General features: G+C 39.5%; 1 protein-coding gene across 6 annotated transcripts in view; it reads right to left on the reverse strand.

The window, feature by feature from the left end:
- Positions 1-394: 394 nt before the first annotated feature.
- The window catches only part of LOC134205256 (tachykinin-like peptides receptor 99D), a 153230-nt gene continuing 127131 nt past the window's right edge, over positions 395-26493 (reverse strand). For 3 of the 6 annotated variants that reach the window (XM_062680348.1, XM_062680347.1, XM_062680349.1), the window contains 4 exons: positions 16183-16379; positions 15310-15449; positions 15160-15222; positions 395-1282 (listed from right to left, as the gene is read on the reverse strand). In XM_062680348.1, coding sequence (XP_062536332.1) covers positions 939-1282; positions 15160-15222; positions 15310-15449; positions 16183-16379 — 744 coding nt within the window. In that variant the 3' untranslated portion in view covers positions 395-938. Of the gene's footprint in view, positions 1283-15104; positions 15223-15284; positions 15450-16182; positions 16380-26493 lie in introns of all 6 variants that reach the window. The other 3 variants (XM_062680350.1, XR_009978101.1, XM_062680351.1) reach the window with 3 other exon arrangements.

Below are 26493 nucleotides of genomic sequence, written 5' to 3' on the forward strand. Positions count from 1 at the left end.
GTCTATCTGAATGGATATATTGTTCAACTTATGTTGAGTTTAATAAATTATCCACAATTTGTATCTTTTTCCTATATCTGCACTTTCCTCAGTTCCATTATATGATATACACAGGATTTTGTTTTTACGCGATTTTTTTTCGCTCGTATTTTTGATCGTGTGACTTCAATTTGCCACCAATCTCTTCGCAACATGTTTCAAAAAATCCAGAATAAATCAAAGAAATCAAAGAATCACATGACAATTAATATACGTTAAACATTTAGGATGAGTGGAAAATTGAGAAAATGTAAATCGTGTAAAAACAAAATCCAGTGTACACTGGATTTTGTTTTTACACGATTTACATTTTCTCAGTTTTGCAGTCATCCTGAATGTTGAACGCATAATAATTATGATGTGATTTTTTTTTTATTTATACAGAGTTTTTTGAAACATGTTGCAAAGATTTTGGTGGTAAATTGAAGTCACACGATCAAATATACGAACGAAAAAAAATCGTGTAAAAACAGAATCCTGTATATTGTTTAATGCCAATTGCGTTCAAATAAAAAAAAACATAGATTTGCCATGGTTTCCAGGTGCGAAACTGAGCTAAAGATATCTTCATAATTGAAACAGATTTTACGATAAACAAATCATGCTAAAGATATCTTAAATTAGTCATTTTTGGTTTCACGAAACAAAAGCTAGTCGAACAAAAATGAAAACAAATTAAATGATTATGGTATATACAGAAAGGAAATCAAACATGTGCACTATTGCACTTTTTTTTGGGAGTTATAACATTCTGAAGCTTGAAAACTCCACAAACACTCGAATGGCAACGAATACAAATGATTTGTCCTTTACTGTGAGTCTGTGACGAGCACAGTTTATGCAGAATAATGCGTATCTATAATCTCGTTTGTTTTCCTTCACGCCGGCAACGGGCCAAGTCAAGACAGGAATCGGCTATCAGCACTGTTGGAAATGTCATCATTATTGTATGCGCCAAGCGCACTATTGTTTTTAAAGCTATTGAGATTGCTTGATATGAGAGCGGGAATAGGACTGTTGCCGCCGTCAGTCCCCCTTGACGGCTGTATTTGAGGATTATGCTGAGGATACTGACGATGCTGCGGGTGGTGGTGAAGCGTGCGATGGCCATTGCTAGATGTCAACGTGTTTGATCTGGCTGGAAAGCTTTCATTCTTTGGCGGAAGTTTTTGTGAGAAGGAAGTTGAAGTTGTTGCTGGGTGATGTTGACACGTAGACATGTGCATTGGAATGTGAACGGATCCTGTAAGCATAGAGAAAAAAAAACGAAAACCGAGACCGTCAGAATAGCTTTTATGGTAGATTGAAGTGGATGTTCCCAATGTTTTGGGCGCGGCTCAGACACATTTCAGTCATTCGTTTGTGAATGACTTCTGATTAGACATGATACAAAAAATAAAACAAATTTCAAATAACAAAATTATTAACCATAATTATTAATTATTTCAAAATGTCTGATTAACTATATAACACATTTTAATTACATAAAAATATTCACAAATACATCTTCAGGCTACATATGCAGAGCGTTAATGAATTAAGTTTCCAGCGAATGATTAAATTGGTTATGAATAAATCATTCAACTCAATGATTAAAGATTATGATTAATGATTTATTCATGTTTGAAAATGATTAAGGATTATGATTAACGGTTTAATTAATTTTTGACAGTGATTAACGATTATGATTAATGAATAAAACGTTTGGAGTATGATTAACGATTACTGATCGTGATTAAATGTTGACACAATATGTGTATGATTAACCATAGATATGACTAATGATTAATGATTATGAATAATCAAATTGAATGATTTACATAATGATCAATAATCAATTAATATTTCTACCAAATTGTGTTATAAAAGGTAAAAAATTATACGATTTTAAACAAAGAATAATGAATAAAAGTGCCGTGTGCAATGATTAGAATTAGTGATTAATGAATAAACTCAAAACAATTATGAATATAATTAGTGATTAATGATTAAATGTAAAATTCTATGATTAACGATTAGTGATTAATTATTGAACCGTATTTTTAGTATGATTATGATTAATGAATAATGATAACCCATTATTCATTAATCATGATTAAATCTATGATTAATCACTAATGCTCTGCATATATGCATATAAGCCTATACCTACAACAAATATGTTAACGTAAATGGAAAAAAATATGTTGGCTTTTATTGAAACAATCAATTTGGAGACCAAACAATAAAGAAAATCGAAAGTATTTTTCTGGTTCATTGTATAAAGAAAATTAAAAATAAAGTAAAAAATATCACTTGTATGCGCCTGCCTAGGATGTGGTGGGGTTTGACAGTGGGCCCTGTTAAACCTCTATAAAAAGCTGCATGAATCCGCAAGTAGGCTCCGCCAAAGCGACCGTGTGCCGCTCAAAGCGCACAAGCCCAAGTCCTGGTGTTAGGTGGGACGCTAAACAGCCCTGACACGACGGCCCTCCGACGAGACAGGAGGTTTGCGCAGGCCCAATAAGCCGCCTTTAAAAACAACCATTACGAACAACATAGAAGATAATACGACTCGATACAATCGGCAACGACCAGGGCGACGAATAAAGGATCACGATTGGAAGCTTGGAACATGGAACTGCAAGTCGCTTGGCTTCGCAGGTTGCGACAGGATAATCTACGATGAATTACATCCCCGCAACTTCGATGTCGTAGCGCTGCAGGAAATCTGCTGGACAGGACAGAAAGTGTGGAAAAGCGGGCATCGAGCGGCTACCTTCTACCAAAGCTGTGGCACCACCAACGAGCTGGGAACCGGCTTCATAGTGCTGGGAAAGATGCGCCAACGCGTGATTGGGTGGCAGCCAATCAACGCAAGGATGTGCAAGCTGAGGATAAAAGGCCGTTTCTTCAACTATAGCATCATCAACGTGCACTGCCCACACGAAGGGAGATCCGACGACGAGAAAGAAGCGTTCTATGCGCAGCTGGAGCAGACATACGATGGATGCCCACTGCGGGACGTCAAAATCGTTATCGGTGACATGAACGCTCAGGTAGGAAGGAGGAAATGTATAGACCGGTCATCGGACCGGATAGTCTGCATACCGTATCGAACGACAACGGCCAACGATGCATAAACTTTGCAGCCTCCGCGGAATGGTAGTCCGAAGCACTTTCTTCCCCGTAAGAATATCCACAAGGCCACATGGAAATCACCTAATCAAGTAACGGAAAACCAAATCGACCACGTTCTAATCGACGGTAAATTCTTCTCCGACATCACGAACGTACGCACTTACCGCAGTGCGAATATTGAATCCGACCACTACCTCGTCGCAGTATGTCTGCGCTCAAAACTCTCGACGGTGATCAACACGCGTCGGAGTCGTCCGCCGCGGCTAAACATGGGCGGCTACAAGACGGTAGACTAGCCCAAGACTACGCGCAGCAGCTGGAAGTGGCACTCCCAACGGAAGAGCAGCTAGGCGCAGCATCTCTTGAAGATGGCTGGAGAGATATTCGATCCGCCATTGGAAGCACCGCAACCGCTGCACTAGGCACGGTGGCTCCGGATCAGAGAAAATGACTGGTATGACGGCGAATGTGAGCAGTTAGTTGAGGAGAAAGAATGCAGCATGGGCGAGATTGCTGCAACACCGCACGAGGGCGAACGAGGCACGATACAAACGGGCGCGGAACAGACAAAACTCGATTTTCCGGAGGAAAAAGCGCCAGCAGGAAGATCGAGACCGTGAAGAGACGGAGGAACTGTATCGCGCTAATAACGCACGAAAGTTTTATGAGAAGTTGAACCGTTCACGTAAGGGCCACGTGCCACAGCCCGATATGTGTAAGGACATAAACGGGAACCTTCTTACGAACGAGCGTGAGGTGATCCAAAGGTGGCGGCAGCACTACGAAGAGCACCTGAATGGTGATATGGCAGACAACGGTGGCGGTATGGTAATGAACCTAGGAGCACGCGCGCAGGACATGCGACTTCCGGCTCCGAATCTCCAGGAAATTCAGGAGGAGATCGGCCTGCTGAAAACAACAAAGCCCCTGAAGTTGACCAACTACCGGGAGAGCTGTTTGAACACAGTGGTGAGGCACTAGGTAGAGCGCTACACTGGGTGATTACCAAGGTTTGGGAGGATGAGGTTCTGCCGCAGGAGTGGATGGAAGGTGTCCCATCTACAAAAAGGGCGATAAGCTGGATTGTAGCAACTACTGCGCAATCACATTGCTGAACGCCGCCTACAAGGTACTCTCCCAAATTTTATGCCGTCGACTAACACCAATTGCAAGAGAGTTCGTGGGGCAGTACCAGGCGGGATTTATGGGTGAACGCTCTACCACAGACCAGGTGTTCGCCATACGTCAGGTATTGCAGAAATGCCGCGAATACAACGTGCCCACATATCATCTATTTATCGACTTCAAAGCCGCATATGATACAATCGATCGGGACCAGCTATGGCAGCTAAACGGATTTCCGGATAAACTGATACGGTTGATCAAGGCGACGATGGATCGGGTGATGTGCGTAGTTCGAGTTTCAGGGGCATTCTCGAGTCCCTTCGAAACGCGCAGAGGGTTACGGCAAGGTGATGGTCTTTCGTGTCTGCTATTCAACATCGCTTTGGAGTGAGTAATACGAAGGGCAGGGATTGACACGAGTGGTATGATTTCCACGAAGTCCGTCATGTTATTTGGCTTCGCCGATAACATAGATATTATGTCGCGTAGCTTTGAGAAGATGGAGGAAGCCTACATCAGACTGAAAACCGAAGCTAAACGGATCAGACTAGTCATCAACACGTCGAAGACGAAGTACATGATAGGGAAGAGGCTCAAGAGAGGTCAATCAGAGCCACCCACCACGAGTTTCTATCGGTGGTGACGAAATCGAGGTGGTTGAAGAATTCGTGTACTTGGGCTCACTGGTGACCGCCGATAACGATACCAGCAGAGAAATTCGGAGACGCATAGTGGCTGGAAATCGTACGTACTTTGGACTCCGCAAGACGCTCCGATCGAATAGAGTTCGCCGCCGTACCAAACTGACTATCTACAAAACGCTTATAAGACCGGTAGTTCTCTACGGACACGAGACCTGGACGATGCTCGTGGAGGACCAACGCGCACTGGGAGTTTTCGAAAGGAAAGTGTTGCGTACCATCTATGGTGGGGTGCAGATGGCGGACGGTACGTGGAGGAGGCGAATGAACCACGAGTTGCATCAGCTGTTGGGAGAGCCATCCATCGTTCAAACCGCAAAAATCGGAAAACTGTGGTGGGCCGATAACGTAGCCAGAATGTCGGACAGTAATCCGGTGAAAATGGTTCTCGACAACGATCCGACGGGAACAAGAAGGCGAGGTGCACAGCGGGCAAGGTGGATCGATCAGGTGGAGGACGACTTGCGGACCCTCCGCAGACTGCGTGGTTGGCGAAGTGCAGCCTTGAACCGAGCTGAATGGAGAAGTCTTTTATGTGCAGCACAGGCCACTCCGGCCTTAGTCTGATGATAAATAAATAAATAAAATTGTATGAAGGTTTATTTCTGCATTATTAAACACTTATTCGCGATATGTACTACGGTTTAACAACTATATTTTAGATTTCCACAAGCCTTCTAGCCACTATATCTTCTGAACCAAAACCATTTAACTTCCAGTAGAACTTTCGTCATAGAGTTATATCAACACATTAGTAAACTTCATTATGATTGATATGAATGTTAAAAAAAAAATATGTTATCCACCTAGCGAAAGTTGTGCCTTTCTCTCACATATACTGAGATTTCGACGATTCCCTGTTCTAGACCTGTGCGCTGCCGCCGGTGATTTTGTAACGCCACCGCCGCCGCTAAAAATAAATCGGCGCTACGCCGCATGGAAATTTTCCAATCCCCTGAACACTTTTTACCACGCGGACGACTATTGAAAATTATTAAACCAGTAAGTTTATGGGTTTCGTACATTTGTCAAAAGTGCATTGTTACTGGTAAGCTCATCCTATCGGAGATACAAATTTTCACTTAATTTCATATTACTTTTATCTACTTCCAAGTATGGAGATATTATTGGATGGCGACCTACCCACAACTTCAACTAACAATAAGTTGACTATAATCAAGTATGAACGGGAAAAGAAAAAAAAATTTCTGATGCTTCATTTCATTTCCCGAATTATACACAAATTTAATTTAAAAGTGACAGTTGAATAAATTCCGAATGACGTTGCTTACACAACAAGATTACTTTTAACAGATATCGAATTGTTTCGACAGATGCCTTATCGGTCGTGAAAAACTAGAATTAAAATTCCTATGAAAATTTTGCATGGGCAGTTCTTAATTCTTAATTCAGAAATTATTTTCCATTAATAATATCGCCTTGAAGCCCTTCGTGAAATCCACCCGAAATTATTTCAAGATTTCATCCAAAAAAATCTACATTTGTTCAACCAGACCGTCAGCTGTCTCCGGACCCGGGGAGGAGAAACAAAAATTGAAGATGTCATTGAAAACGGTAGGAATTTTGAGTCGTATTTAAAAAAAATAGCTGGAGAGTTAAATAAGCTCCACTAACACATTCTAATATCTACAACTCAAAGCAAATGAAACTTATTACTTTTCTAAGTGTTGTCTCTACTCATGTAACAGGAACTTGGTCATTTTTAAACGTGATGCAATGGTATTCGATACTTGGGGACACTTTTCTGAACCGATAGATTTTCCACCACTTATTATGAATCATCAATTATCATATTTTGTGTAAATGGTATACAAATAAACATAATCCGGATAATATGAAAGTTTTCGTTAAAAGGCTTATATGTCAGACACTGGGGGTTCTCCCCCTATGTATTTAGGAATTTCTGGGGGAATTTCAAAACAAATTTCCGAAGCAATTTATTGGAGAATCTATAGAGGAATTTATAGAAGTATTTTTGAAGTAATTTCCGTGGGAACTTCTGAATAAACCTGAAGAAAGAGAAAGCAGGAGGATTTTTGGAAGAATTTCCAGGGGCGAAATTTGGGTGGAAGTACCAGAAAAAAAATTAGGGCACATTCGGAAGGACTTTCTGTAATGTAATGTTTCAGAGAGGATTGCCGGGTGATCTTCAAATATGTGATTCCCAGAGGAATTTTTATGTGCATTCCAAAGGACTTTTCAAAACCATTCTCTTGGGGTTTCTTGGAGGAATGCTTTGAAAAATACCTGGAGGGATTTTATGATTGATTTCTGGAGGAATTCGCAATTAAATTTCCATGAGTATACCTAAAAAAAACTCCGAGAGATGTTTCCCAGGGGTGGATGTGAGTTGCGTTACAAATTGAATGTGAGATTCGAAAGGATTTAATGGAAATTTCTGGAGAGTTCTCGAAGTAATTTATGAAGACTTCTGGGAAGAATTTCTGGAGGAATTCCTTGATAAAAACTGGACATTGGACATTCTAGAGAAATCTCCGTTAAAAATATATATTTATGGTGTTTATGGAGGAATACACGATGAAATTGCGTGCAGGTAGAACTTCCGGACGAAATCCTGGAGGACCTTCTGGACAAAATCCTGGAGGAGCTTCCGAACGAAATCCTGTAGAGACTTCTGGACGAAATCCTGGATGAACTTTCGGACGCCATCCTGAAGAAACTTTCGGACGACATCTTGGAGGAACGAAGTTCTGAAGGAACTTCTGGACGAAATCCTGGAGGAACTTCCGGAAAAAATCCTGGAGGAACTTCCGGACGACACCCTGGAGGAATTTCCGGTCCAAATCCTGGAGGAACTTTCAGACGAAATCCTGAAGAAACATCCGGATAAAATCCTGGAGGAACTTCCTTCCGAAATCCTGGCGAAACATCCGGACGACATCCTGGAGGAATTTCCGCACGAAATCCCAGAAGAACTTCCGGAGTAGTTCCTGGATGAACTTCCGGAGGAATTCTTGGAGGAACTTCCGAACGAAATTCAGGATGAACGTCCGGACGAAATCCTGGAGAAACTTCCAGATAAAATCCTGGAGGAGCTTCTGGACGAAATCCTGGAGGAACTTCCAAATAAAATTCTGGAGGAAATCTCGGAAGAACTTTTAGACGGAATCTCGAAGAAACTTCCGTACAAAATCCTGGAGGAGCTTTCGAACGTTATCCTCGAGGAACTTTCAGAGAAATTCCTGGAATAACTTCCAGACAAAGGAGGAACCTTCGGACGAAATCCTGAAGGAACTTTCTGACAGAATTCTGGAGGAACTTCCGGATGGAATCCTGGAGAAAATTCCGGACGAAATCCTGGAGGAACTTCCGGACGACATCCTGAAGGAATTTTCGGAAGAAATCCTGGAGGAACTTCCGGACGAAATCGTGGATGAACTTTCGGACGATATCCTGGAGGAACTTCCGGAAAAAAATGCTTGAGAAACTTTCAGGCGATATTTTTCAAGAACTTCTGGAGGAGTTCCAGGATGAACTTCCGGACGAAATCCTAAGGGATTTTCGAACGAAATCCTGGATGAACTTCCGGACGACATCCTGGAGGAACTTTTGGACGGAATCTCGGAGAAACTTCCGTACAAAATCCTGGAGAAGCTTTCGAACGTAATCCTCGAGGAACTTTCAGATAAATTCCTGGATTAACTTTCAGACAAAGGAGGATCCTTCGGACGGAATCCTGAAGGAACTTCCAGACAAAGGAGGATCCTTCGGACGAAATCCTGAAGGAACTTTCTGACAAAATCCCGGAGGAACTTCCGGACGACATCCTGGAGGAATTTTCGGAAGAAATCCTGGAGGAACTTCCGGACGAAATCGTGGATGAACTTTCGGACGATATCCTGGAGGAACTTGCTTGAGAAAAAAATGCTTGAGAAACTTTCGGGCGATATTTTTTTAAGAATTTCTGGAGGAGTTCCAGGATGAACTTCCGGACGAAATCCTAAGGGATTTTCGAACGAAATCATGGATGAGCTTCCGGACGACATCCTGGAGAAACTTTCGGAAGAAATCCTGGAAGAACTTCTGGATGAAATCCTGGAGGAACTTCCGGATGAAAAGTTAAGGATCTTCCGGACGAAATGTTGGAGGAACTTCCGGACGAAATCCTGTAGGAACTTCCGGACGAAATCCTGGAGGAAATTCCGGACGAAATCTTGGAGGAACTTCCGGACGAAATCCTGGAGGAACTTCCTGAGGAATTTCTGAATGAACTTTCGGAGCAATTCCTGGTGAAACTTTCGGAGCCATTCTTGGTGGAACTTTCAGACGATATCCTGGAAGAACTTCCGGACGATATCCTGCAGGAAATTCCAGACAAAATCCTTGAGGAACTTTCGGACGAAATCCTGGAAGAACTTCTGGAGGAATTCTTGGATGAACTTCCGGACGAAATCTTGATGAACTTCCGGACGAAATCCTGGAGGAACTTCTGGACGACATCCTGGTGGATCTTTCGGAAGAAATCCTGGAAGAACTTCTGGACGAAATCCCGAAGGAACATCCGAAAGAAATCCTGGAGGGACTTCCGGACGACATCATGGAAGAACTTTCGGAAGAAATCTTGGAAGAACTTCTGAACGAAATCCTTGAGGAACTTCCGGTCGATTTCCTGGAGGAACTTCCGGATAAAATCCTGGATAAACTTCCGGATGAATTCCTGGATGAACTTCCTGACGAAATCATGAAGTCCAGACGAGAATCTGAATGAACTTTGGGACGAAATCCTAGAAGAACTTCTGGACGAATTCCTGGATGAACTATCGAACGAAATCCAGAGGAACCGTCGGACGAAATCCTGGAGGAACTTCCGGATGAAATCTAAGAGGATTTTCGGACGAAATCCTGGAAGATCTTCCGGGAAAATTCCTGAAGATACTTCCGAAGATAGGCTACTACTTCGACCAAAGGTGTATGATTACCAATCCGGAATGAATTCAATTCGCGGTCCGGTCTAGGATATTTTTGGGTTGGAAACATTCTCGACTCCCTGGGCATAGTGTATCCATTGTACTTGCCACACAAGGTACATACTCATCCAATGGCGGGCATAGGAAAGCTTTCAACTAATAACTGAGGAAATGCTAATAGAATTTGCTGGAGGAACTTCTGCAGGAATTCTTGGATGAACATCCGGACGAAATTCTGAGGAACTTTCGGACGAAATCCTTGAGGAACTTCCAGATGAAATTACACTTCCACGACTTCGGCACACTCTCGCTGGACAGGGAATCTTCGCACTCAAAATTAAGAAAAAACTAACCAGCTTTGTCAATTTATACACTTTTATTAGGCTTCACTCCTTCCTCTCTTCATTTTCCTCCCTCTTTCTTACTACCTACACAGAAAAGAATAATAAAAAATAAACAGCGCGTAAAACTTGACATGCGGATTTTTACGCTATTCTACGCTGAAATGGTCCTCTTCCTAACAAGGTTGCTTACAACTTGTATGCGATATAGACGATTCACATCAAATATTGTATACATTTCGACTATAGAGCGTGTGGAATTACGCTAATAATGATGTTCCATTTATGTGCATGATTTTTAGCGTAAATTTCAGTGGATTTTTCTATCTGTGTAGCTAACCTTAACTGATGGGCCCCTTCTTCTTCCCTCTCCCCAGTCTCCTCTGCGCTGCGTCCTTCCTCGTCTGATGCGTTTCTGACTGCAAGCTTCAGCCACGTCTGGCTACGTTCCGCTCCTTAGGTTTTGCCGAGGTATCGTCGGCGGATAGCTGATGATCCAGTTGGGCGTCTTAGGCTACCGATGTGTTGTCGGATCGGTCTTCGACCAACAACGGTGCCGGAATCTATCCGGCGAGGGGGCTCTTGGACGGCGCAGGGCTTCACGGGCACAAGCTTACTTGATGCTTGATACTTGATGGGCTACAGCGCTTCGATGAACCTACGCCGAATGGAGTATCCTTCTCCACTGAACTCGATCCTGGGCCAATCGCTTCTAGCCCTGAACATTGAGCGCCCTCAGGTCCTCTTCAACTGCAAAAAGCCATCGTGTACGCGGTTTTCCACGAAGCCTGCGGTCTCTTCCGGGTTCTCTACTGAATATTATCTTCGCTTGACATTCTTCCGGCATACAAACAACGTGACCAGCCCACCGTAGTCTGCCGTGTTGTATAAGCTTAATAATATCCAGCCCTTTATACACCTGGTACAATTCGTGATTCATGTGACGCCGCCAGATACCGTTCTCCTGTTTACCGCCGAGTATTGTCCGCAGCACCTTACGCTCAAACACTCCGAAAGCTCTCCGATCATCCTCCATTAACGTCCATGTCTCATGGCCGTATAACGCCACCGGGAGAATCAGAGCAGTATACAGCGCGAGTTTTGTTTTCGTTTGCAGACTACGCGACTTAAGCTGGTTACGAAGTCCGTAATAAGCCCTATTTGCAGCTGCAATACGCCTTTTCACCTCGCGGGTAACATCATTATCGCACGTCACTAATGTTCCAAGATACACAAATTCTTCTACCACTTCAATTTTTTCACCATCCAGCACCATTTCGCTACCACCACCACTAATAAACCCACGTTGATTGCCAGCGACCATGTACTTCATTTTGCTGGTATTGATCGTGAGTCCAATCCTCGCTGTCTACCTCTTAAAAGACACAAAAGCCTCTTCCACGGCAATCGCTCTACTCAACTTGTCTCTTTACACTTCTTAACTCGTTCACGATTGCCGGGTAAGTGAACGAGCTATTACATGATTTTCAGTCCCAAGGTTCATGACCCCAATCTCCGGTCATCGACTTTTCCAATCTTCATCCCTGTTTCGTACCACCCATTTGTGCAACCCATCATGGCCGCTCTCAAGTCCATATCCTGTGGCTCCTGGTGGTGGGTTGAAGAAGCTTGGTGGGTGGTTGGTAGCAGTTAAGGTGGTTGCTCCTAATGGCTATCTACTTGTATGCTAAGTGGGCCTACTGGGAGACAACCATCGCTTCTCATACAAAAACTACCTGTCATACCTTTTTACGCATATTTACAAAGAAAAATTTCAGTAATGCGCACGATTAACAAAACCGAACACATACAATTTTGTTATGACCAACTGATCGGGATGACACCATCCGAAGTTCATTCATTGGGAACCTCTGAAATAGAGAGGTACCCACAGAGCAGGTGTCATTCACTGATGGTATGCACGTGTTTCCATGACAATATACATAGTTTTTGTTCGTGGCAGGAATTTTTATCCCTTTGAATTAGAGTTTCGTTCTGGACTGCTTTATGGCAGACGACTCCCCGGGGCAAATAATTTTCCGCTAGAAAGTATGACATGACCACGCTTTGCATCCAGTGACGAAGGCCAGATTGAAGGAAATAAAAAAGTTGGATTCCGAGTTGTGCATTTAAAAAGATAAAAACATAAATTGTCGTAGAAGATTAATACAATATACATGGTGATTGTAAATTAACTCGAAATGATTAGATTGTACAATGATTTCTGTGAAAATCGATGGATTGCCCAACAATAAATTGATTTTATTTACACTTCTTTGATTTTATTTACACTTCTCTGATTTTATTTACACTTCTTTGATTTTATTTAACTTTGATTTCATTTAACTACACATAGACTTGCCAAAAATTTGTCGTTGTGACTAGATAGCATAAGTTTAAAAAATTGGTTTCTCAAATTTCGCAAAAATACGACAAAAGCACAATTGAAATATCCTTAGCATTACCATGCTTTCTGTTCGTGCAACGAATTTATAATTGAGTTGTTTAGCAGGTTCGGGGTTGGGGTTTTATAGTTTAACATAAAGAGCATGCTTTTCTGATCTACAACATATTTTTATTTTGTTTTAAAACCTTTTATACACATTTTTGTACAGCCCATGTCAATCGATAGAATGACACTAACATTAATAGAATGACAGATGGCCCATGCAGCATAAGAACAAATTTTTAGTCCAATATAAATTTCAAATGCAAATATAAAAATAGTTTCGGGGCTCCAAAAATTATTAAAAATTGGACTTTGGCTCAGAATATATAAAAACAACCCAATTCAAGTACTAATGCAATTGGTGGGCATAGAAAAGCTTTCAATTAATAACTGAGGAAATGCTAAATAAAACGTTGAGTTAAAAAGTAGGCCAAGCTCCAGTTAGAATGTTGAAAAAGAAGAAGAAGATGTTGAACAGAGCGAACTGCCAAAATAGATTTTATTATGATTAAAGATTGATGATTCAACACGATGAACAATTTGACCAAAATCAATTATTAACCTTTTGTCTGTGCTCTGGGGTCAATATGACCCCAGGCCACTTTGAGTGGCTGCCATTTTTTCAGTTTTCAACCGATTCTCCTAATTTTTGGTAGTTTAGTAAAACTCCCAGAGATCTGTCTCATAGGTGCAAATTCGCTTGAAAAATCTTGAAAATATGAACTACAGTGTACTTTTTTCAAAAAACTTACGTTGTCTGTGCTCTGGGGTCAAATTGACCCCAAATTGAAATGCTATAACTTTTCAATGGTTGGCCAATTTTGGATTTTTGGGCTGTTTCGAAGATAATTTAATCATTTTTCAGGTCGTTACAAAAGATTAAGCATTGGTGGGCGGGTACATAGCGAGGAGGGGTTTTCGTAAAAAAGGGAACAAAAGCTGTGATTTTTCATACTTATTTTACTTATATCTGAAAATCCTACCCATTTTGAACTGAACCTTTTCAAAAAGGTTATGCAGGAAGGTGTGTGTTTTGACATGAGGCATTGATTAGTTTAGAGCTTGTCGCTAGGTGGCGGTATATTTGAATTCATTATATGGAATTCTCCTCAGTGTAAATATTCTTATCGCACAAATTTGAAATTCGTAAAGATGACGTCTTCAACAAAGTTCGTCTGGTGGGACTGGACTGTCATGTGACGGAATAAATAATAAGGAAATTTACAAATAGGCGGCCCTAGTGTACTTTGATATTCTTGTATGTATGAATTATTGCTTTAGCTTGAGATCCCTCATACCTACACCCAAGTTGTATTCGGCAACATTGTTCAGGATGTCTAGCACTACAAAGCGGTGCTTAATATAATGAGCACTTCTTCCAATTTTTAAATTTGTGCGATAAGAATATTTACACTGAGGGGAATTCTATATATCGGAATATCTTGAGTAGTCTATAATAATGAATTCAAATATACCACCACCTGGCGGCCGAGTTCTAAACTTATCAACGCCTCATGCCAATGCACATGCCTTCCTGCATAACCTTTTTAAAAAAAGGTGCCGTTCAAAAATCACTGTTTTTGTACCCTTTTTCGCGAAAACCCCTCCCCGCGAGGTACCCACCTATGATCAATCTTAGGTAACGTTCTGAAAGATGATTAAATTATCTTTCGAAACTGCCCAAAACAACCAAAATTGGCCAAACAATAAAAAAGTAATGGCAATTTCAATTTGGTGTCAATATGACCCAGAGCACAGAACAGGACCACGTAAGTTTTTCCAAGCACAGACAGAAGGTTAATAATTAAACGCAAAAAATAAGAATATGGCCGATGATTATTTATTAAAAATAAAATTCTGTCGGAATTTAATAAAGAATAAAAAGAAATGTGGTAAATGCTTAGTGATTTATGTTAAAACAATATTTTTGTGCGATTATGATTGATGAATAATGAATAAACCATTATGATTTATAATGTTCTGATTACGTATTATTATCGAGGTTGGAATGATGAAACTACCAGTGTACATCATAACAAAATTAATCATATGTTTGAAAACTGCAATTGTGAAATTCAAGATTAAAACAAAATTTTCATTATGTATTCTGAACACTTGTCCAAAATTACGTATCATAGCAAAAATATGGCAAAATGTTTAGAAACGTACAGAATATTTCTCCCACAACATTGCCTATAACTTTTATCTGTATTAATAAAAAAATGGTGTCCAATTATTTAAAAAAAATTGTACTCTTGGAATTGCTAGAAATGGAGTTATGTAGTTTCCTAAACAAATGATTCATATATGTAGAAACAAAACCAATCACGTAACACATCTTCATCCATTGACAAGTTCATTAATACCAGACGTATCTCACCACATAACGAATAGAGTGACGATGCTACCACATTGATAAAGCCGCCCATCCTCACCTTGAGATCTTCGTTGTGTCTTAGGTGAACCTGGGCAGGTGTATAGGATCGACCTTTCCGTGTCTGTAACATCAATCAAAGGGAAAAAAATAATATTTTTCAATATATTATTAGAGTTATGCTACCTCTGTGGATGAGGCGGAAGCGTACCGTTTCGCACGATTCGATGATGATCCGGCGAACCCGAGCAGGAATACCGCGAGTTAACTGCACCACGCCGCGTTAGCACGTCCGGACTTATTCTAATGAAAGGGCACCAACGGAAAAACTGCTGGAATCCACGACGAAACCTTGAACGAAATAGTGGATTGGCTATGAGGAAATTGTATGCTTGCTTAAAGACTAAAAACTCAAAGCATTAGGTACATTCTTATCAATTGTTATTTGCTAGGTAAAAATGAATATTGCAGAGTCGACAATTACAATTAGCGGTCCGGACAGGACACATGCTCGATTTTCTGGGCATACTAAATCCTTTGTGCTTGTACCAATTAATGCAATGGTTCTTAATTCTGAATAGTTACGAATAGTAACTATGTAGTAGTTGAGATACTATGTTACATAGCCTCAATTTTTCATTATATGTTTGCTTACACACATATATAAATATTAGAAATAACTCCTTTATGTACAAAAATATAAGCTATAAACACTTTTTCTAGGTTCTTATACAGAATTGTACGAAAATATAACATTCGCTGCTTGGATATAGCCCTGAAATCCCTCCAATTGAATGCTGAGAAAATAATGAACACTAGTATAAAGGCATACTAGAAGGAATGTAGTGTAGTGAAATAAAATTAGAAATGTGTACGCAATAAAGCACAGAACGTTAACATGAATCTCAACAATTTGTCATGGAATTTTAAGTACTGTTGTAAATACACGTCTATCGGATCACTCCTTCATGGGTATCTGAGTACTAAATGGATTTTTTCGAAACGTGTACGTTAGCTTACACAACCTAGTTTAATGCGGCTGTATTTTACATTCAGAGGGCCATCCCTTTTTCCAAAAACTTACCTGGAGTTCATCCAGCAGTAGATAATGGGATTGTACATAGAATTACTCATCGCCAGCCAGTAGATGCCGAGGTACACCTCCTGAATGTACGGTTTGTCGGTCAACTCCGGATAGTATGACGTTGCGATGAAATATATCTGGAACGGCAGCCAACAAACCGCAAATATAACGACCACGACCATCATCATTTTAACCACCTATATCGAGCCGGGGAATGCATTGAATAAGAAAGAGATAAAATTAAGTGAAAATGATGAAATTCGATATAGCCACGGTGCGGCGGTGTGCACATGTTTGCCAAGACTAAGGACGATAGCTATATGGAGGACATTTTCCATGAATATCATTAGTGGGTGATAAAGAAACAGCAGGGACATCAGTAAGAAAGACCATCAAGTCAAGCATATTACTTTTTGTGGAATCATAATAGGTAACCCACGTTGGATGATTTGAAAAGAACAGAACAAGAAAAAATGTCATGATTTATGAACTATTGATAAATCGAGTAATTTCTATAAAGAAACACATTGATTAAGAATTGCGCATAACTACACAAACAATTTTAAATATTTTTTGCAATTCCTGATCATAAGGACTGTTCAGTTTATAAGGAGGACACGTTGTATTGTCGATGCTTTTAATCCATCAATCTTTTTCTAAATCTGTTTTCTTTTCATTGAATATATTGTCTGGCTTTCTAGGAATGAAATCCAATTATCAAAGAAACAATTCTAACTCAGAAATTTGGGATATTCATAACAATCTAAATTTGTTTGATTTTCAACAGATTCAACCGTTTATATCCCGTTTTCGGGCTGTCACTGGGTCTACTGTTTCTAGATATCGACAAATCATTGACAGTGTGTTTCTTTCCGATCTTCTTGATGATTTTGTTGACATGCCGATTTACAATTTTCTTACAAACTTTCAATTTAGCTTATAAAAAAATCTGTTCGGAAGCTTATGTTTACGCGAAATTTGAGAAGCTTTGACAATTGGCGCCATTTTGTTGGGTTTAAACTGTTTTATCTCTTTTCAAAAAGTACAGTTGATTGACAGTATATTATAATATACGATAAAGCAAACTCAATCGAAATTGACCAATCTATCTGCATAATATCGTTATGTAAAAGTGTCCTCTCAATAAACTGAACAGTCCTTAATACCTGGTTTACAGTACGTCATTGAGTGATAAAACGGCCTACTTTTCCATACCAACCAAATGGGTGCTTTAATGACTAAATGGGTTGCATAAAATCCATTATAGCACTGATTTGGGTGCTATAATGAAAAACCAACATCAGAACAGTAGTTACATGACTACATTTTGCTGATCAAGCTTGGATAAGTGATCAAATAGTGGATTCTATGCGTCGCGTAATAAATGAAATAGTTTGATGGCTATGACATCAGAAATTCCAAAGGCAAGTTCATCTATCGCTTCAAGGCTTGTCGACCTATGCAATGTGGCACGATAACATGGTATATGATTGTTCTCTGCAGCAAGATGATTTATTTGGTAAAAATGATCATATGGAGTAAATCAGTTTATACCGCTTCGCTCCAAAATGTGAAGCCCATTTTTCGTCATTGCAAAAAATAGCGTGTGTAACTCGTTGCAAAACTCGAATTTTCAGCACTCGTAGTATTTATCCACCTCGGCAAGCCTCGTTGGATAAACGTACAACTCGTGCTTTTTGCAACTTGATGCACAAACTACTATTATATTTTTAAATGTATTTTCATGCACATATTTGGTGTATGCTAATAAATGCATAACTCAATTGAACGTCTTTGCAAGCTTGTACAATTTAACCCAATTTGGATGAATATCGCACGATTACGTGTTGTGTATTCGTTTTTTGGAAACGCGTTTTTAAACGTCTTTAAATTTCCAAAACTATTGTTGTGTATTAGTTAAATAAACTCGATTTTTTTTTAATTTTAAAAGTTTTTCAAAAGAAACCTAACCTAAACCTAAGAATTTTAAAATAAAATAAAATAAAATGTCGAGCTTTTCTTCGATCCATATAGGAATAACCGACCAGCCTGATGTAAGCAATAGAAGTTAAAAGAACTATTTCCCAAAGTGCTATATCGACCTTTCTTGTGTGATTGTTTTATTCCACATTACGATATTCGGTATCACCACCACTACTAGATGGATTAATCTGGGTGGTATGCACGCAGCGAAGGAAGATTTATTCCGTGTTTTCAATCCAGTTTATTGGTTCGACGGACAGTTCTCCTGCAAATTAGTTCATGGGTGCAATTCATTAATGGATGATAAATTCCAAAATAAAGAATAAAGAAATTCAACCTAATGATGTAATGTTTGACGCAAAATCACTCATAACATGCTTTCCAAATTGCTTTTCAAGTGAGCCAACGAATAAATAAAAATAAATGAACAAATAAGTCTATCAAAATAATTTTGAATATTTTATGTGATTGTATAACATTTCACCGAAAACTATTTCGCGGAATTCATTTTCGCGGTTGAACATTTCGCGGAATAACATTTGGCGGTTTGTAACTTTTCGCGGTACGACATTTGGCGGTTTGTACCTTTTCGCCGAATGACTTTTGGCGGAATGTACCATTTCGCGGAATGCACCATTTCGCGGAATATTGATAATAAAAGCTTAGTGTTCATTCAGTACGTCCACAATTATTACCTGCTTACCTGCTAAGCCGAATTACATGCATAAGGAAGTCCTCCCAGAATATGTAGAAGTAGTTTTCAAAATTTCAATTGCCTCTTACAAATCCTTTATTACATCTGGTAGACGGGTCAGATATAATGAAGGGATTATCTCCTCTCTTTACTTTGTTACGGATAGACGTTTTTATGAATATTCATTTATTTCTTCCTTTCACTTAATACCGAAAAATGGTAGCGTCTGCCAGCTTTGAACTGGGAAGACGCTACCATTTAAAGAAGGCAATACTTATTCCTTTCCCTTATACCGGGTACATTTGTTCTTTTAAAGAAGGTTTTTTCAACTCCTTTCGCCTTATACTGAGCAGATTCACCCATTTAAAGAAGGCGTTACCCCTCCCTTTGCATTATACCGGCAGACGCGTTCTTTTGAAGAAAGCATTATCAACTCCTTTCGCCTTATACCGGACAGATGCATTCACTTAAAGAAAGCATTACCCCTTCTTTCACCTTATACTGGGCAGACGCATCTATTCAAAGAAAGCATTATCAACTCTTTTCACCTTATACTTGGCAGATGCATCCATTTAAAGAAGGCGTTACCCCTCCCTTCGCCTGACACTGGACAGACGCGTTCAAGGCATTAACCTCCCTTCGCCTTATACCGGGTAGACGCATTCTTTTGAAGAAAGCATTATAAACTGCTTTCCCCTTATACCGTGCAGATGCATCCATTTAAAGAAGGCGCTACCCCTCTTTTCGCCTTATACCGGGCAGATGCATCCACCTAAAGAAAGCATTACCGCTCCCTTCGCCTTATACCAAGCAGATGTATTCATTTGAAGTAGACGTTACTCTTCTTATCGCCTTATATCGGGCAGACGCGTTCTTTTAAAGAAGACATTATCAACTCCTTTCGCGTTATACTGAGCAAATGCGCCCTTTTAAAGAAGGCGTTACCCCTACCTTCGCTTTATACCGGGCAGATGCATCCACTTAAAGAAAGCATTACCCATCCTTTCGCTTTATACCGGGAAGACCCATCTATTCAAAGAATGCATTATCAACTTTTTTCGCCTTATACCGGGCAGATGCATCCATTTAAAGAAGGCGTTACTCCTCCTTTCGCCTTATACCGGGCAGATGCATCCACTTAAAGAAAGCATTGCCCCTCCCTTCGCCTTATACCAAGCAGATGCGTTCATTTAAAGTAGACGTTACTCTTACCGTCGCCTGACACTGGACAGACGCGTTCTTTTTTAGAAGGCATTATCAACTCCTTTCGCCTTATACCAAGCAGATGCATTCATTTAAAGTAGTCGTTACTCTTCCCTTCGCCTTATACCGGGCAGACGCGTTCTTTTAAAGAAGACATTATCAACTCATTTCGCCTTATACGGGGCAGACTAGAGATGGTCGGGTTTCGGGTTTTGAAACCCGAAACTCGAATCGAACCCGTACCCGACGAGTTTGAGTCGGATTCAAGTTTGAAAATTAGTACAATATCGGGTTCGGGTCGGGTACGGGTTTAAGAAATAAAATACTGAATATTATTTTATTCAGTTTTGTTAATTGTTAAGCTTGTTCGTTGTTTGGGCTTACATTTTTTTTTTCGATTTAAAAAGAACCAGTAAATATCAAGTTTTCGGGGCAAAACTTTAGTGCGGGCTTAAATAATTAAATTATGTCCCGAACCTGACATAATTTAATTATTTAAGCCCGCACTAAAGTTTTGCCCCGAAAACTTGATATTTACTGGTTCTTTTTAAATCGAAAAAAAAAAAGTACAAGTTTACGATTACAAAATTCTCGGGTACTCGAGTGAAAACTATTCCGAGTTCGGGTCGGGTCCAGGTTTGAAGGATATTTACAAATCGGGTTCGGGTTTGCAAAATGTGAAACCCGAATATCTCTAGGGCAGACGCATATGTTCAAAGTAGGCTTAACCTTTCCCTTTGCTTTATACTGGACAGATGCGTTAATCCATAAAAGGGACTACCTTTTTTCGTTTCTTTATACCGAGCAAATGTGTCCATTTCTTGTTGCCTTGTTGCCTTGTTTTCTCACTTTGTGTTATATCGACCGGATGCGGTCATTCAAAGAAAGAATTATCTTTCATTATTTAAATCACAATTCAAAAGAATTGCATGTAATTAAGCAGAAATCTGTAAATATTTCAATGATAATTATTCTAACTGAATATCGCCAAATGGCATTCCGCGAAATGACTTTCGGTGAAAAGGTACATTCCGCGGAATGTCTTTCGGAAAAAGGTGCATTCTGCGAAATGTGTTTCGGAGAGATGATACATTCCGCGAAATGTCGTACCGCGAACAAAATTTCCGCGAAATGGTTTTCGGCGAAATAGTATACAACCCAACACGATTGTATAATATTTCACCGAAAACTATTTCGCGGAATACATTTTCGCGGTTGAACATTTCGCGGAATAACATTTGGCGGTTTGTAACTTTTCGCGGTACGGCATTTGGCGGATTGTACCTTTTCGTCGAATGACTTTTGGCGGAATGTAGCATTCCGCGGAATGCACCATTTCGCGGAATATTAATAATAATAGCCTTTGTTCATTCAGCATTCCGACATTATTACCTGCGAGGTCTCTAAGCCAAGTTACCATTTTGTTTTGCATTCGTTTAACACGAGATTAACGAGACTATCCTTCAGCATAGGCTTGCTTTGCAGTCACGCATCTTCCCGCACGGCTAAGGAACGCCTCCCAGAATATTTAGAAGTAGTTTTCAAAATTTCAATTGCCCCTTATACTGCCCATGATCGCATATTTGTAACATTTGCATTTTGGTTGATTTTGTAAATCGTTTGTCAATCCTTCCCACAAACTCAATCATTTTCAGCTTACCACAGATAAGCAAGATAGTAAAGCCTATTTTCCTGTTGTGGGATTAGATGCAGTAAATTAAGATTCCTTAACGATTCACAGGCTTTTTACAAAATGAACAAAAATGCGAGTGTTACAAATATGCGATCATGGGCAGTATACCGGGCAGATACATCCATTTAAAGAAGACGTTACCCCTCCTTTCGCCTTATACCGGGCAGACGCGTTCATCTAAAGAAGGCATTATCAACTCCTTTCGCCTTATACCGGGCAGATGCATCCATTTAAAGAAGACGTTACCCATCCCTTCGCCTTATACCGGACAGACGCATTCTTTTAGAGAAGGCCTTATCAACTCCTTTCGCCTTATACCGGGCAGACGCGTTCATTTAAAGAAGGCATTACCAACTCCTTTCGCCTTATACCGGGTAGATGCATCCATTTAAAGAAGACATTATCAACTCCTTTCGCCTTATACCGGGCAGACGCATTCTTTTAAAGAAGGCATTACCAACTCCTTTCACAGATGCATCCATTTAAAGAAGGCGTTACCCCTCCCTTCGCCTTATACCTATATACTCCTTTTAAAGAATGCATTATCAATTCCTTTCGCCTTATACCGGGCAGAAGCATCCATTTAAAGAAGGCGTTACCCTTCCCTTCGCCTTATACCGGGAAGACGTGTTCTTTGAAAGAAAACATTAGCATTTCCTTTCGCCTTATAACGGGCGGTAGATACGGTCGAGTCGAACCCGTACCCGATGGGTTCGGGTTTGCAAAATTACTACAATATCGGGTTCGGGTCGGGTACGGGTTTGAGAAATAAAACACTGCAAATTATTTTATTCAGTTTTGTTAATTGTGAGGCTAGTTTGTTGTTTGGGCTTACATTTTTTTTCAATTTTAAGAGAACCAGAAAATATCTAGTTTGATTTTTTCTGGGAAAAATTGTGTGCGGGCTAAAATAATTAAATTATGTCGGTCTCGACGCGAAATTCTCGGAACGGGTCAGGTTCGGATTTGTATTAAATGCAAACAAAAAATTGCCCGGATTTGATGCAATTAAGTAGAAATCTGTAATTATTTGAATGATAACTATTCTAACTGAATTCCGCCAAATGGCATTCCGCGGAATGATTTTCGGTGAAAAGGTACATTCCGCGAAATGTCTTTCGGAAAAAAGGTGCATTCCGCGAAATGTGTTTCGGTGAGTTGATACATTCCGCGAAATGTCGTACCGCGAAAAAAAATTCCGCCAAATGGTTTTCGGTGAAATAGTATACAACCGTACAACACATGTGGAATTTTCTGCCGCCATTTTTTAATCTCAGTCGAATTTCTAAATGAAACCAACGTGTATTCCTAAAGTCTTCGTGAACTTTTTTATTTACTTATTTTTTATTTTTTTGAAAACGAACGATTTACACAGCAGCTTTGAGCGAAGTACACTACTTTGATTTTTTTAGGATAATAATCTCTTGCGCTTCTCCATAAAAATGCAATAAATTTCCCTGAAATAAAAGTCTGAACTACGGCTTAAAACTATCATGAATTTCACCAGGAAATTCTTCTGTTTTAAACAGAAAAATTCTCCAAAGTATTCTATAAAAACTTTCGAAAAAAATTCAAATTCTTCACTTGGATTTTAATGCAGATTCTACAAGAAACTAGGAACTTCTTTGCAAACTATAGAAAAAATGTCGTACTTCAACGGATTTTTTTAATTGAATTTACAAAGGAAGCATTTTGGAATATCCAAGAAAAAGTCTTTGGAATGCCCAAAAGATATTCTTTGGAACTTGTAAAGGCAATTTTCCGAAATTTCCACGAGAAACGCTACAGAATATTCACTGGAGATTTTCTGGGAAGTCCCCGATTTTTTTTCCTAATTTCAGAAATTATTCGGAATTTCCGAAATAATTTCCGAAATTAAGAACTTATCTTTTTCTAGAATACCGTGGCGATCTTACGCTCGTAGGGTCGACTGAGAAGGTAAACGTCAAGATGGCCACCGGGTTAAAAGATAGGGAGAATTTTCCCGCTGAAAACAAAATCACGTGTTTTTGCCAATTAACAGCATCCAAGTAACAATTTCAATGCTTGTTAGATTTATTTAATTCTTATAGCGGATTTATAACAGCAGTCACCATGACCTGTTATGTTCTATTAGCGTTCTTATTGCTATCAATAAACCTCTCATAAATCTGCTGAAAAAGCTTCAAACGTCAAATGCTGATTGATCTTATGGACAGCTCTACGGTTGTGACTGAGAGCGTAATAAGTCATATTTTCAATGCTCGATCAAAACCAAAATTTTTGGCTGTAATGTGGTCGAATGAATAACCACTATAAGAATATTTGCATTGTGTTCGTTGAGAGCAACATTTTTCTGTTCGATATGCATGATGGCAGTATTAAAAATAGAAAAGCATTTCCAAATCAGTGAAATTCATCACTGAAATTCACTTCTAGACAATATTTACGCCGCATGAAGAACTTTTTAAGCAATTGGTAAGAATTGCAAATATATTGGTGAGGAAAATCAGCAGAGTGAATATTTGGGATATCGATGTTATAATTATGTCCAGTGTATTGCCCAGAACTACATAATTTTGTCGGCGCCTAGTCCTCAATCTCATTTTTTTTACTAGGTTTCACAATAAAACTGAACGCGCAGCTCAGTTCAATAAAGAACCATGGAAAATATATTTTGTTGTTGTCATTTTCATCTACAATCCATTTTGTTAGGGGAAGGGGGGGCAATATGCCCTATCTAAGCAAACACTGCTTTATTGTCTTTTTTGTAACGCTATTCATGGGTATTTTTACATTATGCATCAGTTAAACAAGATATCTAGTTGATGCCATTCGAAAAATTATATTGATAATATTCACATTTCAAAAAAGTGGTGATATTCTGTTGCCGGAAAACTTATGAGGCAAAACGCCTTTCATCTGGCAGCTCCTAGGGAACAAAGCACCACGCGTCGGCGAATCAGTATTCTGGTATGTATAGTGCGTGGAGACGCAAGTACATTATAGGTTTGTGCCACTAGGGCGTTTTGCCTCGCCAAAAGTTAGATGTTTCTTCAAAATATGGAAATTTTCGGTTTTTCCGACCTTCTCATACACTATTTTGAAACTTTTTTCGCCTAACCTATATAATTTAAGATCTAGTTTTGTTACGGCCATCTTAATGACGGTAAATATGAGGGAAACCACAAAAGGCGTTTTGCATCGGGGGGGGGCGTTTTGGGGCCTCTTCCCCTATTATTATTCTGTGATGTTTTTTTTTCTCTTTTTCAAAGCAACTTTTATGACAGCTGCCGCAGGCAAATTCCCTTTTTTGCGGGTTGTTTTAAAAGGTTTTCCAAATACAAAAGATATTTTAGTTACTAGATAAAGATTGTCGCTTCGGTTCCCTTTGTTCTGCTGTCCGAAACATGTGTGGTACATACCTGTCAAATCGTATGGATTTTCCTTCTTTGACATTTAGCTCCCCTATCCTCGCCAGCAAAGATGTTCCGGACAGCGACGACAGCGACAATCTTTATCTAGTAACTAAAATATCTTTTCCAAATACTCTTTTAGTGGTCATCAGAAGGTTGTCGTGTGGTCGAGGGTTTATTGTGAGTTCTTATAATTTGATCTTGAAAACTAGAGGCTTGAATAAGAGAAACGCGGATAGGAAATATGACTCTGCCAACACTGCATTCAATCTTCTTCATCAAAGAACAACACATGAAAAGGAAGAAATGGTTTATGTAGATAAAATCTCACAATCCGCTATTAAATGTGTCCACATCACATAACAATAGAATCCAATAAACAATGGAATTTCATTTCATAATCTATAAATGACTTGCATGTATTATTGCAAACTAATGTAAAATACATTCAATTTTGTTTATTTAAAAATGGTATAAAATCGAATTTGGCCGTTTTCAATATTTGAGCCAACATTTTGGCTGCTTGACAGGTCTCCTACTTGATTGGCTGCTGTTTTTTGACGGTTCGATTGGCGGCACATACCTATCCGCGTTTCTCTTATTCAGGCCTCTATTGAAAACCATTCCAAGAGAAGAATAAAACTTAAAATGTTACTTGGGCAGAGTTCGATTGTATTAGTGAGAGACCACCGGAGTCACTGAACACATAGAGAGTGTTTTCATGGCAAGTATATACGATCGGGAAGGTTGACTCTGTTGTATTTAGTGGCTGTCGCAATTACCTGACAGGCAACCAGCAGGAATCCGCAATATGTGTGTTTTTCTCGAGATGCATAAAATAAGCAAAATTATTCGAAATTTCTTCGAAAATTCTTCGTAAATTTCTTCGGCAGTTCTAACGAAAATTATTGGAATTATCGATGAAAAATTTTCGACGATTTGTCGATTTGTCAAATCTGATGGCACTCCCAGGCAAACCAACACCACCAACATATAGCCGAAGGCTTCCCCTACCTGTCTGTGGTGATGGTTTGCGTTGGAGTGCTATCAGATTGGATCAATCGACGTTTGAATCTTTGTTTACAAAATCACATTCGTCCTTTTGAATAAGTACCCGAGATTTGCAATTTTTGTAAAAAAGCCTTTCTAATTTTCATGGAAATTTATTCAATTTTTTTACAAGAAGATCACAAAAGTTTCAACTGCAAATTCTCCATAATTTCCGAAAATTATTCAGAAAATTCTTTGGAATGCCAATAAATTTTTAAAAAATTTCCTCAAAAAAAGCTCCAAATTTGCAAGAGAAAAAAAATTTCATATGAATTCATTATAAATTTCCATTA

The sequence above is a fragment of the Armigeres subalbatus genome, chromosome 1 (genome assembly GCF_024139115.2).
Source record: "Armigeres subalbatus isolate Guangzhou_Male chromosome 1, GZ_Asu_2, whole genome shotgun sequence".
Lineage (NCBI taxonomy): Eukaryota > Metazoa > Arthropoda > Insecta > Diptera > Culicidae > Armigeres > Armigeres subalbatus.